The sequence below is a fragment of the Arvicola amphibius genome, chromosome 10 (genome assembly GCF_903992535.2).
Source record: "Arvicola amphibius chromosome 10, mArvAmp1.2, whole genome shotgun sequence".
In the NCBI taxonomy this organism is placed as follows: Eukaryota; Metazoa; Chordata; class Mammalia; order Rodentia; family Cricetidae; genus Arvicola; species Arvicola amphibius.
The window spans coordinates 82,460,676-82,475,544 of record NC_052056.1 but is presented as its reverse complement, the minus strand read 5'-3'; the positions used below and the strand labels follow the sequence as shown (position 1 = coordinate 82,475,544).

Here is a 14,869-nt window from a genome sequence, read left to right as displayed (position 1 = left end):
ATGTGGGTGTTGGGAATCACACTTCGTTCTTTAGAAGAGCAGCCAATGCTCTTAACCACTAAGCCATCTCCTGCCCAAAAATAAGTCTTTTTTAAAGACTTATTTATTAATTATGTATACAGGGTTCTTCCTGCACATATCCCTGCAAGCCAGAAAAGGGCACCAGATCTCATTACAGATGGCTGCGAGCCACCATGTGGTTGCTGGGAACTGAACTCAAAAACCTCTGGAAGAACAGCCAGTGTTCTCAACCTCTGAGCCATCTCCCCAACCCCAAAAATAAGTCTTAAAAAGAAAAGATGATTCCACTTATAATATCAGAAAGGAAATGCTAAGTGGGTGCGGTTCTGGCTGTCTAGCCCACTGCTCAGAAGAGGTTTAATGTCTGCGATTTGAGGCTGCCCTGAGAAACAGTGAGATGTTGTCTCAAAAACAGCAAAATCAAAACAAAACAAATCCCAAAACAAGGATGATAGTGACTCAGGAGCTGGCTCGGTGGCGAAAACAACTTTCACTCCCTCAGGGGTCTGGAGTGTGGTTCACAGCACCCACGTCAGGCAGCTCACAAGAGGAGAGCCTTCCCTACTGCTTCCCATGACACCTGCCCTTGTGTACACACATCCATATGAGCACACAGCACACAAACACATAATTAAAGATAAATAGCTTCAAACACTTAAACCTGTAGAAATAAAAAAGAAAAGCTCATTGAGATATTGAAATGAAAGGAATTAAGTTTGAAATCAATGGAAAGGCATCTTTGCCAGATGTGGCTCATATCTATAATCTAGCACTTGGGAGAGTGAGGCAGGAGGATTGTGAGTTTAAAACCATCCTGGGCTATATAGAGAATTTCAAGTTAACTTATACTTAGATAAAAAAAAAAAAAATTATTCCTTGGCGCTACCTGTGAGGTGGCTGCCACATCTTTTGCGGCATCATGGCTGCCCTCCGGCCTCTGGTGAAGCCCAAGATCGTTACAAAGATGGCCAAGAAGTTCATCCGGCACCAGTCGGACCGATATGTCAAGTGAAACTGGCGGAAACCCAGAGGTACTGACAACAGGGTGCGGGGAAGATTCAAGGGCCAGATTCTAATGTCCAGCATTGGTCATGGGAGCAACAAGAAAACCAAGCACATGCTGACTAGTGGCTTCTGGAAGTTTCTAGTCCACAGCGTCAAGGAGCTGGAGGTGCTGCTGATGTGCACAAATCTTACTGTGCTGAGATTGCTCACAATGTTTCCTCCAAGAACCAAAAGAGCAGCACAGCCTGCCCTCAGAGTCACCAGTCCCAGCGCAAGGCCCCGCAGCGACGGGAATGAGGAGATGGCTTGCATGCATGTTTCATTTGTGCTTAAATAAAACCACAAAAACTGCAAAAAAATGATGCCTCACAATAAAATGAAATAGCTGAGCTAGGTGCTGCAGTCTCAGCGTTTAGGAGATGGGAGCAGGAGGACTGACATAAGTTCAAGGATAGCCTGGGCTATATAGCAAGTTCTAGGTCAGCTAGGGCCATTTGATGAGACCATGCCTCACAAAGAGGAAAAGAAGCTGGGCAACAATGACACACACCTTTAGTTCCAGCACTCAGGAGGCAGAGGCAGGTGGATCTCTGTGAGTTTGAGGTCAGCCTGGTCTACAGAGTAGTTCCAGGACAGACAAGGGCTATACAGAGAAACCCTGTACAAATAAGCAAAAAACAAAACAAAGTCAGGCGGTGGTGGCACACGCCTTTAATCTCAGCATTTGGGAGGCAGAGGCAGGTGGATCTCTGTGGAGTTCGAGACCAGCTTGGTCTACAAGAGCTAGTTCCAGGATAGGCTCCAAAGCTGCAGAGAAACCCTGTCTCGAAAAACCAAAACAAACAAAAACAAACAAACAAAAACCACACCAACTCGACAACCCTAAGCAGTTTAGTGGAGGGCTCTGTGGGCAGGAATTCACCATGCAAACGTAAGAGCCAGAGTTTGATCTCCACCACCAGGTCAAAGCTTCCTGTGTGCATATGTGCTTGGCTCTCCAGCACTGGGGAGCAGAAACAGGTGGATCCCGAGAGCTAGATAGCTAGCCAGCCTGTTATAAAAGGTGAGCCCAAGGAGAGAGTCAGTAAAAGAGTAAGAAGAACTGGGACAAAGCAAGAGTCTCACTGTACTCTGCTGGTCTCTGTAGGCTTATGCGCTGGCATGCACATTATATTGTAGGGGAAAAGCGCCAGCCAAAGAAACCCAATCTGGCTCTGAAACCAGGGCCAGTGAAAGAAATACACCCTGGCTCAGACTTGAGCCAGTGAAAGAAATGCTTTAGACCTGAACCCAGAACCAAAGAATCCTGACCCTGACCCTGAAACCAGTGCCAAGGAAACACTTTGGCCCTAGAATCAGAATCAGTGAAAGAAATATGCCCTGGCCCCAAAACTAGAGCCAAAAAGCTTAAAAAAAAAAAAAAAAAAAAAAAAAAAAAAAAAAAAAAAAAAAAAAAAAAAGGCCAGTGAAAGAAACACACTTTGGCCCTGAAACCAGAGCAAAATCTGCCCCTGATTTGTCAACTAAGCAGAAAATCAGGCAATTCCTGAGTAGATCTAGTCAATCTGTTCAACGGACTGAAATCTGACCAATTCCCACTCTGAAGATCTTCTCCCTGGAAAAACTCCGCTCCTAAGAAGCCCCCTGTATAACCCAGACCTGTTCAGTTTACCCTGTCAGAGGCAGCCACTCTCCTGGATTCTTCCCTCCCTATAAATCTCTTGAATGAGGTTTGAGTGAAGACCTTTGTCCTAGCAGCAAGGGAGCAGAGCAGGGTTGTGATACTTTCACTGGGGAAGTCTCCCACTAGCAGTTGTGCTGTAACAATGTTGCTGAAGAAGCTCTTTCCTGCCAGAGCAGAGCCATTACACTGGGGAAGCCTTTCCCTAGAGCAGGGCTGTAAACTGTGACCTAAGCTATTCCCTCACCCCCCGACTGCCAGAATACTATTCCACCCAAGCTGTAGCACCCAGTATTCCTTGGATCCTGACTGCCAAGATCCCTTTCCATCTGAGCCACAAAGCCTACATCTCAGGATCTAAGTGGCTCAGAAAAGCTTGTCTAACATGCCAGGATCATGTGATGGTACACATTTGTAATCCCAACACTCAGGAAGATCCCAAAGTTCAGGGTCATTTCCAGCCATTCGCCTGAGCTGGAGGACATCCTGGGGTACATTACACTCTGTTTCAAAAATTAAAAATAAACAAACAGGGGTTAGAGAGATGACTCAGAAGTTAAGAGCAGCCTCTTAATTCTCAAGTTCAATTCTTGGCACCCACAGGGCAGCTCAAAACTGTAGCTCCAGTTACAGGGAATTCAACACCCTCATACAGACATGTAAGCAAGGCACCAATGTATATAAAATAAATAAATAAAATTAAAAAATAAACAGAAGAAAACCAGCAAAGCGTGAGATTGGGGTGGTATAGTTCAGTGTAGGAACACATGCTAAGCACCTGTGAAGCTCTGGGTTTAATCCCAACACCGCCAAAGAAAGCATACTTTAACAACTTCTTTTTGTGTATTTGAATTAAAGAACATGAGACTATGACTCTGAGCAGAGTGACTGAGGCAGGGGGATTGCTTCAAGTTCCAGGCCAACATGAGAAAAAAAAAGTCAAGCAAATGATATTTGGTACTTTGGTACATGCTGGCTGTTTCAACTACTTGGGAATTTGAAATAGGAAGACTACCAGAGCCTAGAAGTTTAAGGCTATCCAGGGCAACATAACAAACAAACAAACAAAACAACAACAACAACAACCAAACCAGGCTAGGCATTACGCTGGCCTTTAATCCCAGCGCCCTGGAGGTAGAGGCAGGTGGATCTTTGTGAGCTCCAGGCCAGCGTAGTTTACATAACAAGCTAGCCACAGACACATTGTCAGATCCCGTTAAAAAAGAAGTCAAGGATCTTACTGATGAATTTCTATGTATTCATTCATTATGAATTGAAATTGTCCTGTTCTGGATCCTCTTGCGTTTAAATACATTATTAGAATTAATTTTACGCCACGTTCTGCTTTCAAAAATTGACTACTAAAACATTCAAAATTATGTATTTGGCTCGCCTTATATTTTTATCAGCCATTGTAGAGAATGGGTAGCATTCATTTCTTTATACGATAAAATGTTACCAAGAAGCGTCTGCCAAAGCAAGCCTAAGGATGATGGCAGGGGTGCTGGTGGAGCGGGGGTAGGAGGAAGAGGCGGTCCCTTCCCCAGCACCTTAGTTCCAAAAGGAGGGAGGGAACGTAAGACCCTGGTGGTGGTCCCTTTTCTTCTCTAGCGGAGAAGCTGACGCCGTTGTCACCAGGTTCACAGATCATGTCTAAATAAGACTAATTAAAAAATAAAAAACAAAAAACCCAAGCAACCTGCAAACCATGGCGATTAAAAACAAAAATGGGTGGGCGTTTTATGTAATTTGATGAGCATTACTATTCAGGCAGAACTCCAAAATATAGTACCTTCGGAAGGTTATTCATCAGAGCCCAAATACGTTTGGTGATGACGTTTCAGTCAGTTCCTAGGATGGGTGGGGGCGTGTATGGGGCGGGGTGGAGGTGGGGCGGGGAAGAGGGGGTCCAAAAAAATGGAGCGTCAACTCCGGGGAGTCGAAACTTTGCCAAGTTCATTCTTGCGTCCTTAGCATCTAGAACCGTGTCTGGCACACAGTAGGTGCTCCCTTGAAATATTCCAAAGAGTTCGTGCGCCAAATGCTGTGGATGCGAGGGCGAATTTGCTGAGGCGGAGGCGTCTCCATCCAGCTTTTGTCAGTCTCAAAGGAATCTTGGGTTCCCAAGGGTTAAAAAAAAAAAAAAGCCCACTTAATTCAGGCAGAGACGTGACATTTTTTTTTTTCTCGAAATAAATGTCAAGAATGGGTTATTCTAATTCTGGGACAGAGCCAGACGTGGGCATCTGGAATGATCTACGTGCATTAAAAAAAAAAACAAAAACCCACAACCAAAAAAAAAAAAAAAAAAAACTACCGAAAAACAAAAAAACCCCAATCGCCACCATTTTCTCCAGGTAATTTTCCATCCCTGCCCCCACTGTCAAGAGACACAGGAAAAAAAAGTACTTCTTCCATCCTGCCTGGCTGTTTAAGAAAGAGGAAGGAGCGGGCCAATGAGCGGCGCGCGGGAGGCCGGGCGCGGCGGGGGCGCCGCGGGGACCGCAGCCCCCCAAACTTTGGCAAGTTGCGGGCGGCGGCGCAGCGCGGGGCGCGGCCGCGGGAGGAGCCGCCCCTCGACGCCCGCCGCCCCCTCCCGGTCCGGGCCGGGCCCAGCACCGGCTGGGCTCAAAGTTTGCGGCCGCCCCTGCGCCGCGCGCCCGATGGATGGGTGATCGACTGCGGCGGCGGCGGCAGGGTGAGGGACGGCCATATTTGCCGGCGCGGCCCGAGCCGGCGACAACAAAAAGTGCGCGGGCGCCCGCTGGGCACTCGGACGGGCGCGGGGACGCGGGGCCGCCCGGCCCGGGCCTCGGCCTCGGCCTCGCCGCCGCGCTCGCGGCCTGGCCCGGCTCTGCCCGGCGCGCCCGCCGCCCGCGGGGATGTCGTACAAGCCGAACTTGACCGCGCACATGCCCGCCGCCGCCCTCAACGCCGGTGAGTGAGCGCGGGCCGCGCGCGCCCTAAGTGCCGCCAAGTTGGGGGCTCGCGCTGCCCACCGCGGCCCGGGGCTCCCCGACTCGCGGTGCCCGAGGCGGCGAGCTCGCCGAGGGTGTGTGTGTGGGGGGGGGATGTCCCGGGCCGGGGCGGCTCGGACGCCGCCGTCAAAGCCACCCCGCCGCCATGATTCCGCCGCCTGCGCCGCCAAAGTTCGCGGTGCGCCCGGCGCTCGGCGGGGCTGCGGCCCGGGTCCGGGTGCGAGTGGCGGAGCGGCCGGGGATGGCGGGGAAGCGCGGGCGGCCGGGCGAAGAAGGCTTTTTCCTCAGCTCCTTCCCCCCCCCCCTCGAGGATTTTTGGGCGGCTCGGCGAGGGCCCCTGCCGGCGGGAGGCGGGAGCGGCCGGGCTGCGCGGGGAGCGAGGCGCGGGGCGCCGAGGGTCGGTGGAGCGGGACAGGCCAGGGCCGGGCCGCGTGCTGGGCGGCGGGAGAAGGCCGGACGGCCGCGGGCCGGGAGGGAGCCTGGCCGGGGTCGCGGGCGGCGGGTGGCCCGGGGGCGGGAGTGGCTCCCGCTCCCCAGGCCCTCGGGAGTCCCTGGGAAGAAGTTGAAGTGCCGGAACCTCGTGGGCCCTGCGTGCGGCGCGCTGGGTCCCGCGGGTCTCCATCCCGGAGTCCCCACGTGGGTCCCGGAGGACCGCGCCGCAGAAGCCCGGGAGACCCTGTGGGGCTGGGCGCCGCCGGGAAACTCCTGCGAAGTTCCTAGGCAGCTTTCCGTAGTGCCCAGGGGCTAGCCCCGGGCCCCGGGGACATTCGTAGATGCCCAGCTTTGTGTCCTCTCAGTACCCCTAGACATTTGGCTGTGAGCAGACCACTCCCCAAAACAGACGCGAGGTCGGGGGGTTGGGGGTCAGGAGAACTAAGGCCCCCTGGGACAGGTGGGGTCTTAGTTGCTTATGGTAGCTGTGTGCCAAACGTACCACCCATGTTGGCACTTACAACCTGGGGGGGTCTTGTGTTGAAATGTTGAGCCCAGAACTCCAAAAATCCCCCAAGGGACCTCTAAAAGCCCTGGCCATGTGGTTTAAACTTCTTGGACACTGCTCTGTGGGATTTAGAAAAGGTTGAGATTTAGGGTGCCAGCTTGGGAGAGTTGAAACGCTCCCACGTGGGTGCAGAGCCCACCCCAAAGCACGCAGCCACTGTTTCACCTCAAATGGTTTCATTCCCCATTACCCCCCCCCCCCCCAGTGACAGGCTTTGTTGGCAGGTAGGATTTTTGTCTCCAGTCTCTTTGGTCAGTGTCTAGGATGGAAGGGCAGTGGGTTGCATTGCCAGGCTGTGGGAAGCCAGAGACAGCTTGATCTGGGATTAGCTACCCCAGGGTCTTCAGCTGGGACCTTTTGGGGTTGTGGGTCACAGCGTCAGGCAGCCCCCGGGACTTTGAAGCCCTTTTCTGGGTTTGCTGGCACCTGTAGTCAGCTCAAGTCTTTTTCTAATGGGGCATACCAGGAGGCGTACCGGCGGGGTCTCCAGGTGGCTGGCATTTTGGTGGGGGCCCGCCCGCCTGCCAGTATTACTTCGCAGAAAGCCCTGCTCTCCCCTGCCATCTGCATCCAAGATGGACTCTCACAGTGGCTCCTCCGCCTTCCCTGTCATCATCCCTCACGCCCTCCAGCCCTGCCTCCTGCTCACTGACTTGCCAAGCTGCGGCCTGGCCGGCAGTGGCAGTGGCGGAGTTAGACAAAGCCCCCGCCTCCCCCGCCCGAGAGCGCTCCCCCCACTCCCGGCGCCCCAAGTGGCGGGAAGGCCGCCAGCTCCCCAGGCCCAGGCCGCTCTTTGTCTGGCGTGGGGGCGGGGAGCTGCGCCTGGCCCCAGGAGCTTCCTGGCCTCTGCCAAGCCCTCCCGGCTCTCTGCACACTGTGCTCATTGTCTGAGATGCTCCACACGGCTGTGCTGACGTGGAGCCGCCTTCCTGGCCTCCCTCAGCCCAGGTGCCTGTCTTCGGGAAGGAGAGGGCTTGAGTGGCGTGGAGGACCCTTCCGCCACGACTCCGGGGGTGGGGCTGATCGGATGTGAGGCAGGTTTGACTCAGTCAAGCTCATCTCCACTCCTGGGGTGATGGAAAAACCAAGCTCTGAGGTTTTGCTCGAGGCCCTCCACCCATAGGCGGGTGTTTCTTAGTCCTCCTCTGCCTGCCCCTCAGACCCCTAATCCCACCCCACGTCATCAGATTGTAGGATAGATAAATCTGCTGATGGAGTATGGCCTCAAACAGACGGAGAAACTGAGGCCCGCAAGGGCCTTGACAGAGGTCCCACAGCCAGGAGTGGCACAGCTGGGACAGACCCCCAACTCTGTCCAGGAGAGACGATGGGACAGGGAGGTGACAGCTTGAAAAGCATGGGAAGCAGAAGAGGTGCCCTGCCAGCAGGCATTCTACTTCGACTGTGGTGCCAGGGTCCTCTAAAGGCCTTGAGTACTCTCTCACCCACGCCACCCTTCAGCATTTACCCCTCTAGCCTGTCTGAGCCCAGAAAGGGCTTGACTACATGTAGTGGGCAGGATTGGAACTCACCTCCTGGAAGGAGCCATCTCTAAAGGCTGGGGAAATGGAATTGGCCATGGTGGTGAGGAAGCTAGGGTCGCTCTAGTTGGGTAGCATGTCCCAAGTATGCTCTGCTCAGGAACCACGTCCATACTTGGTGCCTAAACCTGGGTGTACACTCTGCCTAGGAAAAGCTTCCCTGCTGTTGCCTGCTTGGAGGCAGGTGCTGGGGTTGCCAGCTTGCTGCATAGCCACTTCCCATGCAGTGTGGCTCACCCTGCAGCCAGGCCCTGGGATTCACTGCTCCTCCCAGCGCCTGCCCAGCAAACCCAGCTCCTGAACTTCCTTCCTCCTGTCCCTCCCCTCGCCCACACCAAGTGAGCAGCTGGTGACTTGGCCAGCCTGGCACCAGCTGTCCATCCCTGGGGCCAAGTCTGCAGAGCCTGCTGTGTGTGTGAGAGACAATTTGGCTCTGGGGGCGGTGGTCGGGCAGCTGCCGAGCAGGACTAGGTAAATTCTCCATGGTTACTGCTGTTTGTAATTCGAAGGACATCCTTTACCCGCCTAATGGCCACTTGGTTGCCATTATGGGTCTGCATGCTCCAGCCAGGGGCCTCCTCATTCCACATCCAGGGGATGACAGTCTGCACTGGGCTCTGGGCCCTGCTTTGTTCTTGCTGCTGCACCTGGATAGTGTTTCTCAAGGGCTGGATTCCAGACATGGGGTCTTTGGCCCCTCTTTTTGGAGTGCAGAGTGCATGATGTGTGTGTGTTTTGCATAGACAGTCGGGAGTTCTTTTCTTTCTTTGGAGAGGGGATGAGAAGCCCAGAGGGGTTGAGGGGCTTGTTTGAGGCACAAAGGCTGTTCTCCAGACCCTGCTTTGTGTGCATGCAGGGCACCTGTCTCCCTCTGGGGTTCTGTGCCTTGAGGCCTTTGCTAGTCTGTCTTGCTGTATTTGTCCAGCACAGGTGGATGCATAGGAACACAGAGGTATAAGAACCTTGCTAGTTGCCAGTCACCGGCTGTAGCTCTGGTTCTGAGTGGGGACTGGGATGGGGTCAGCAAGGATTAGGCTGAACACAGCCTCCAGCTTCAGTTTTGGTAGTGGTCTCTAGGGGTCACGTGCACGGGCTGGGGAGGGCTGTCTTTTGAGTTGCGAGGTATGTAGGGAGTGTCTGCCTTATATACTTCCTTCCGGGCATCTAGACTACTGTCTGGGCTCTGACCATTAGAGGTTGAACTGAGGTCTCTGTCCTGTAAATCAAAAGTTTACAAGTGGGGGCCTAGATAGGGGGATTGTTGCAGTACCCAGTGCCCTTTGCTGTAGCTCTGACTCCTCCCTCCTCTTTACTGCAGGAAGTGTCCACTCGCCTTCTACTAGTATGGCGACATCCTCCCAGTATCGCCAGCTGCTGAGTGACTATGGGCCACCATCACTAGGCTACACCCAGGTATGGCAGTGTGGGTGATGGGAGGGCTCTGGGGGCAGCCGAGACATTCCACTGCTGGTAGGAGGCATTGAGGGGACAGAAGTGGATCAGAGCAGTCCCCGTGTTCTCCTGCATGTCCTTAGCCATTGCTGGGACTTTGCTCCCATTCTTCATTTGATGCATTAGGATGCAGGGCAACTGGGACTGTCCAGGGGACTTGAGGGATGCGGGGACACAGGAAAGGGCCAGGGATCACCGTGCTGCTCCAGCCACCAGGAGCTCGTTTCCTGGGCAGATAAGGTTCACCTGGTGTTGGACCTCCATGCTGTGACAGAGAGGGGACAGCATATTGGGAGCTGGAGATGAGTATGGTCCCAAGTCATTTTCTAGACCATGACCCTCTTGGAGACCCAGATCTCTTATCAGTTCATTGCGGTGACCTTAGGGTTGTGATCAGGGGGCAACTGGCTGCTATGCATAGAAGTCTTTTACAACCCTGGTTGCCAACAGGAAAATTCTTTCTGTGGGCTAAGCCCCAGCCAGTGTTCTGGGGTTGCCATGGAGGTCTCTCCTTGGCACAACCTCTAGCCATGCCCCGACAGCCTGTCCTATCCCAGGAGGAGAAGGAGGCTAGGGCCCGGGAGCGGGACAGGCTGAAGAAGCGGAGGCGGCGGGAGGACGGGCTGAGGCGCAGCTTGGAGCGGCAGCGCAATGCCCTGGCTATGCGGCGCCGACGTTGGGAGAAGCGGGAGGCCAGGAGGCGGATGTGCCAGGAGGCTGAGCTCCTGGTTTGCAGGCCGGGTGGCGAGGCTTGGGAGTGGAAGCCGCAGAGGCGAGAGGAGCAGGCCAAGGCCCTGGACAGAGAGCTGGCTGCCACGGTCCAGCTGCGACAGGAGGAGAGGACCGAGCCAAGGCCCTCGTTGATCTGGGTGCTTGCTTAAGCCATAGCCTGGAGTCAGAGACTGTCTGTGGGGAAGATGTGGTGTGTCTGTTAAGTTTTAGCCCCATCCTGGGTCCTTAGCGATGGTTGAGGTCCTCCAGTGGTGACCTCTGTCTTCCACCCATTGTGGATGCTTGACTCCTAGGAGACACCCCCTCTCCTCATGGATTCAGGTGTCCCCTGTTACTTGTCACTTTAACGCCAGATCTTTCTTCCTGTGTGGATGGTAAAGTGGTTTCTGGATGGGGACAGCAACTGAGGGCCTCTTGCCCTATACTAGAGGTGTACCTATGTGACAGCCCTGGCTGGGCAGTCCTGAGACCCCAAGGCTCTCTTTCCTTCCACCCATGTGTGGCCACTGGGGTGGATCCGTCCAGCCAAACCCTTGTTTTCTGGTCCTAGGGAACTGGAAATAGCCAGGTGCCTCAGAGTAAATACGCAGAGCTGCTGGCCATCATTGAAGAGTTGGGGAAAGAGATCAGACCCACATATGCAGGGAGCAAAAGCGCCATGGAGAGACTAAAACGAGGTAAGCAAGGGGCATGGTTAAGGGTCTTAAGGTTGCCTGTCACTGTTGAAGATTTCTGTTTTGTTTTTTTTTTTTTTGTTGTTTTGTTTTGTTTTTTTTTGTTTTTTGTTTTGTTTTGTTTTTTTGTTTTTTCGAGACAGGGTTTCTCTGTAGCTTTGGAGCCTGTCCTGGAACTAGCTCTTGTAGACCAGGCTGGTCTCGAACTCACAGAGATCCGCCTGCCTCTGCCTCCCGAGTGCTGGGATTAAAGGCGTGCGCCACCGCCGCCCGGCTGTTGAAGACTTCTGAAGTCAGCATGCTGGTGGGGTACCTGTAGTCCCACTCCTTGGGAGGCTGAGGCAGGAGGATGGTTTGAGCCCAGGAGGTAAAGAGGTCTCCTAGAGGATGCACTGGAGGTAGGTTAGTGATGCACACGGGTGCTGTTGCAGGTGTAGCAGTTGGGTCTGAGGGGCTCGTGGGGTTTCTGAGAAGGGGTCACCCCTCACTCCTGTACCTTGTCAGAGAGGCTCTATGGCCCTAATGGAGTGTTCTCCCCATCTGTGCTCTGGGGGAGGGTGGGTAGCTGTGACTACAGAGGCTCTCCTGAGGGCTGGAGAGATGGCTCAGTGGTTAAGAGCATTGCCTGCTCTTCCAAAGGTCCTGAGTTCAATTCCCGGCAACCACATGGTGGCTCACAACCATCTGTAATGAGGTCTAGTGCCCTCTTCTGGCCTGGAGACATATACACAGACAGAGTATTGTATACATAAAATAAATAAATAAATATTAAAAATTTACTGGGTTCTAAAAAATTATTTAAAAAAAAAAGAAAAAAAGAAAAGCAGAGGCTCTCCTGATCAGGATAGGGAGCAGCTTGAGAGTTCCTTTTGTGTTTGTTTGTTTTTGAATTTTTTTTTCAAGACAGGGTTTCTCTGTATAGTTCTGACTTTATTGGAACTTGCTTTGTAGACCAGGCTGGCCTTGAACTCAGAGATCCACCTATCTCTGCCTCCTGAGTGCTAGGATTAAAAGCATAAACCACCATTGCTCATCTGATTTTTTTGTTTGTTTTGTTTTTGTTTTTCGAGACAGGGTTTCTCTGAGTAACAGCTCTGGCTGTCCTGGAGCTTACTTTGTAGACCACCAGGCTGGCTTTGAACTCACAGAGATCTGCCTGCCTCTGCCTCCCAAGTGCTGGGATTAAAGGCGTGCGCCGCCACTGCCTGGCCCCATTCTTTTTTTTTTAAATTGTGGCAAAATATATGTAACATATAATTTAACATCTTAACAACTGAAGTTTTTTTTTTTTTTTTGGTTTTTCGAGACAGGGTTTCTCTGTAGATTTGGAGCCTGTCCTGGAACTAGCTCTTGTAGACCAGGCTGGTCTCGAACTCACAGAGATCCGCCTGCCTCTGCCTCTCGAGTGCTGGGATTAAAGGCGTGCTCCACCGCCTCCCGGCTGAAGTTTTTTCGTATTATTGTATAACCATTACACTGTGTGTATCCAGAACCTTTTATCATACAAATTTGAAACTGCTTATTAATTCAAATGGTCCCCACTGCCCTTGAGATTCTTTAGTGTCTGAAAAGGGAGACTGATGTCACAGAAGGCAAGGGAATCAGGTGTGAGGTGTGAAGGATGCTGAGCAGTGTGCTACCTCATGACAAAGCTGCTGAGGCGAGGGGACAGGCACTCTATTTAGAAGTTATCAGAGGAGCCAGCGCTGTAGGTTCATTCATGACCAGGAGGTACTTGGTTGATGAAAACATTACAGAATGAACCTGGGAGAGAATGGAGATGGCCTGGACCTGGAGGTCCCCGGTCTGTGCCAAAAGGCCACACTGAAGTCGGAGTTGCCAACCACAGCTAGGCCAGGTCCGGATCGGCTGAATCTGTGGAGTCTCTGTGAAGGTGACTAGACTGAGTACGCATGGGGACAGGAATGGAGATGGATGGCCACCGGCAGTGAGACAGGATCCCCGGTGGCATCGATACTGCTGCTCACACAAGAGCAAGTGAGATAATTCTGAGAACTGGAGAGCTGATTCCAGATAGAGATTCCTGGGAAGATGCTAACTTGTGACGTCTTAAGCAAATTTGCATTCACCCCTAAAGCCAGTGGATTGAATTATATATGGATGTACCAAGTGGCGATTGCAGGATACATCCTGAGGGAGCTGTTGGCCCTACAAGAATGAGAAAGATCTTGTCACCCTAGCCAGCTGCTGAACCCATACAAGCACGTCACACCGGTGTGAAAAGATTTGAGGCTGTCTTGAGAGTACTAGGGTTGCAGTGTGAGCAACCTGGGCATGGCACTGCGATTTATTTATGTTTTTGTTTATTATGTATACAGTGTTCTGCCTGCATGTATGCCTGAATGCCAGAAGAGGGCACCAGATCTTATTACAGATGGTTGTGAGCCACCATGTGGTTGCTGGGAATTGAACTCAGGACCTCTGGACAAACAGCCAGTGCTCTTAACCTCTGAGCCATCTCTCCAGCCCCATTGTGATTTTTTTTAAAAAGGAGAGAACTGGATGTTACAGGCCTTGAACTCCTAGGCTCAAATGACCTCCCATCACAGCTTCCTTAGCAGCCTGGCCTTTGCAGGTGTTTGGATAGAGACCCTCTATTCCCCTCAAGAGTGAGGACTTCATGACTGGGGTTTAACCAACAGGTTTTCTTCCTGCTCTGTGAATGGGCTGATGCCCGTCTCTGCTTCTCTTGCAGGTATCATTCATGCCCGAAGCCTGGTTCGGGAGTGCTTGGCTGAAACGGAACGTAATGCCAGGTCCTAGCCCCTGGCCAGTCTGAAGGCCCATCTCGCTACCCCGTGGAGATGAGGCTTTGTTCAAAATGGCAGTAGTTTTCCTGCCATGATCATTAAGCTCTGAACCCACATTCAGAAGATTGGGAAGACATTTTGCAGTTACTGACGATGTGCATTTTAAGTAGTTAGAAATGATCCAGCTCCTTTTTTCTTTCCAAGCATTGATTTGAAAGATGTTTGTGAAGCCACTTCACAGCAAGCTATTGTTTGCCCCCAAATACCAGTGTCCCCTTTAAAATCTCCCTTTGGATACACTTGCCATTTGCCTCGCCCCAGCTGACTTCCTTTCCATGAGCTCACCTGCCTCTGAGGACTTGTGCAGACCACAGCACATCTGCTCAGTAGCTGGCCTGCCTGTGCACAGTGTAGACCCTGCTTTACAGAGCTGCTCTGCTTAAGCCTTTGCATGACTGAGTGCTTTGAAGTCAATCTTAAACATGCACAAGTTATAAATACAGAAGAAAGAGCAATCTACCCAACCTGCCACGCGCCCTGCAAATGTCCATCCTGAGACTGTGGATCTCAGTTCCGTGTTTACTGTGAGACGGTCACAACATCCGGAAGACAACGACTGCACCTGTTGCATCTTTGTATTTATTACGTGATGTAATAAAGTTATTTTCATTAACAGTTTGTATTAAGATGTGGGATCCTTGGGTCTTCAGTGCTCGTTTTTCTTTATGGAAGGACAGTTTTGCTAATTATAGCGACACTGGCCTTGAGCTCACAATCCTGCCTTGGTTTCCCCAGGGTTGGGGTCACTATTGAAGCTCCTGACGGAGACAGAGGGCTTGAAGATACCTGCTAAGGCATTTCCTGTCCGACTCAGAGACATCTCACTAGCACAGCAGGCTGTGAACTGTGTGCCTGAGTCTCAGGGATAACAGGCCCACATGTGGCCCTGTGGGAGGGAGGCCTCAGCGGTGAGCCATGGGGCGCTGCTCCACTATCCAGCAGGTGGGTGCTTCA

General features: G+C 52.4%; 1 protein-coding gene and 1 pseudogene across 1 annotated transcript; both read left to right on the top strand.

Moving 5' to 3' along the window:
• Positions 1-940: 940 nt before the first annotated feature.
• LOC119824331 lies at positions 941-1,363 on the top strand (annotated as a pseudogene).
• A 4,124-nt stretch (positions 1,364-5,487) lies between these two features.
• Cdk2ap1 (cyclin dependent kinase 2 associated protein 1) lies at positions 5,488-14,530 on the top strand. Its single transcript, XM_038346816.2, has 4 exons — positions 5,488-5,644; positions 9,545-9,639; positions 10,961-11,087; positions 13,801-14,530. Exons 1-4 carry the CDS (start codon positions 5,590-5,592, stop codon positions 13,866-13,868), a joined length of 345 nt encoding a protein of 114 aa, XP_038202744.1. The 5' UTR covers positions 5,488-5,589; the 3' UTR covers positions 13,869-14,530.
• The last annotated feature ends 339 nt before the right edge of the window (positions 14,531-14,869 follow it).

What these genes read in the sequence shown, in the direction of transcription:
- Cdk2ap1 (XM_038346816.2), top strand. Translation starts at nt 5,590, where the DNA reads ATGTCGTACAAGCCGAACTTGACCGCGCACATGCCCGCCGCCGCCCTC. An exon ending in CATCACTAGGCTACACCCAG is followed by an intron (nt 9,640 to 10,960) that starts GTATGGCAGTGT and finishes TTCTGGTCCTAG; the next exon opens with GGAACTGGAAATAGCCAGGT. An exon ending in CATGGAGAGACTAAAACGAG is followed by an intron (nt 11,088 to 13,800) that starts GTAAGCAAGGGG and finishes CTTCTCTTGCAG; the next exon opens with GTATCATTCATGCCCGAAGC.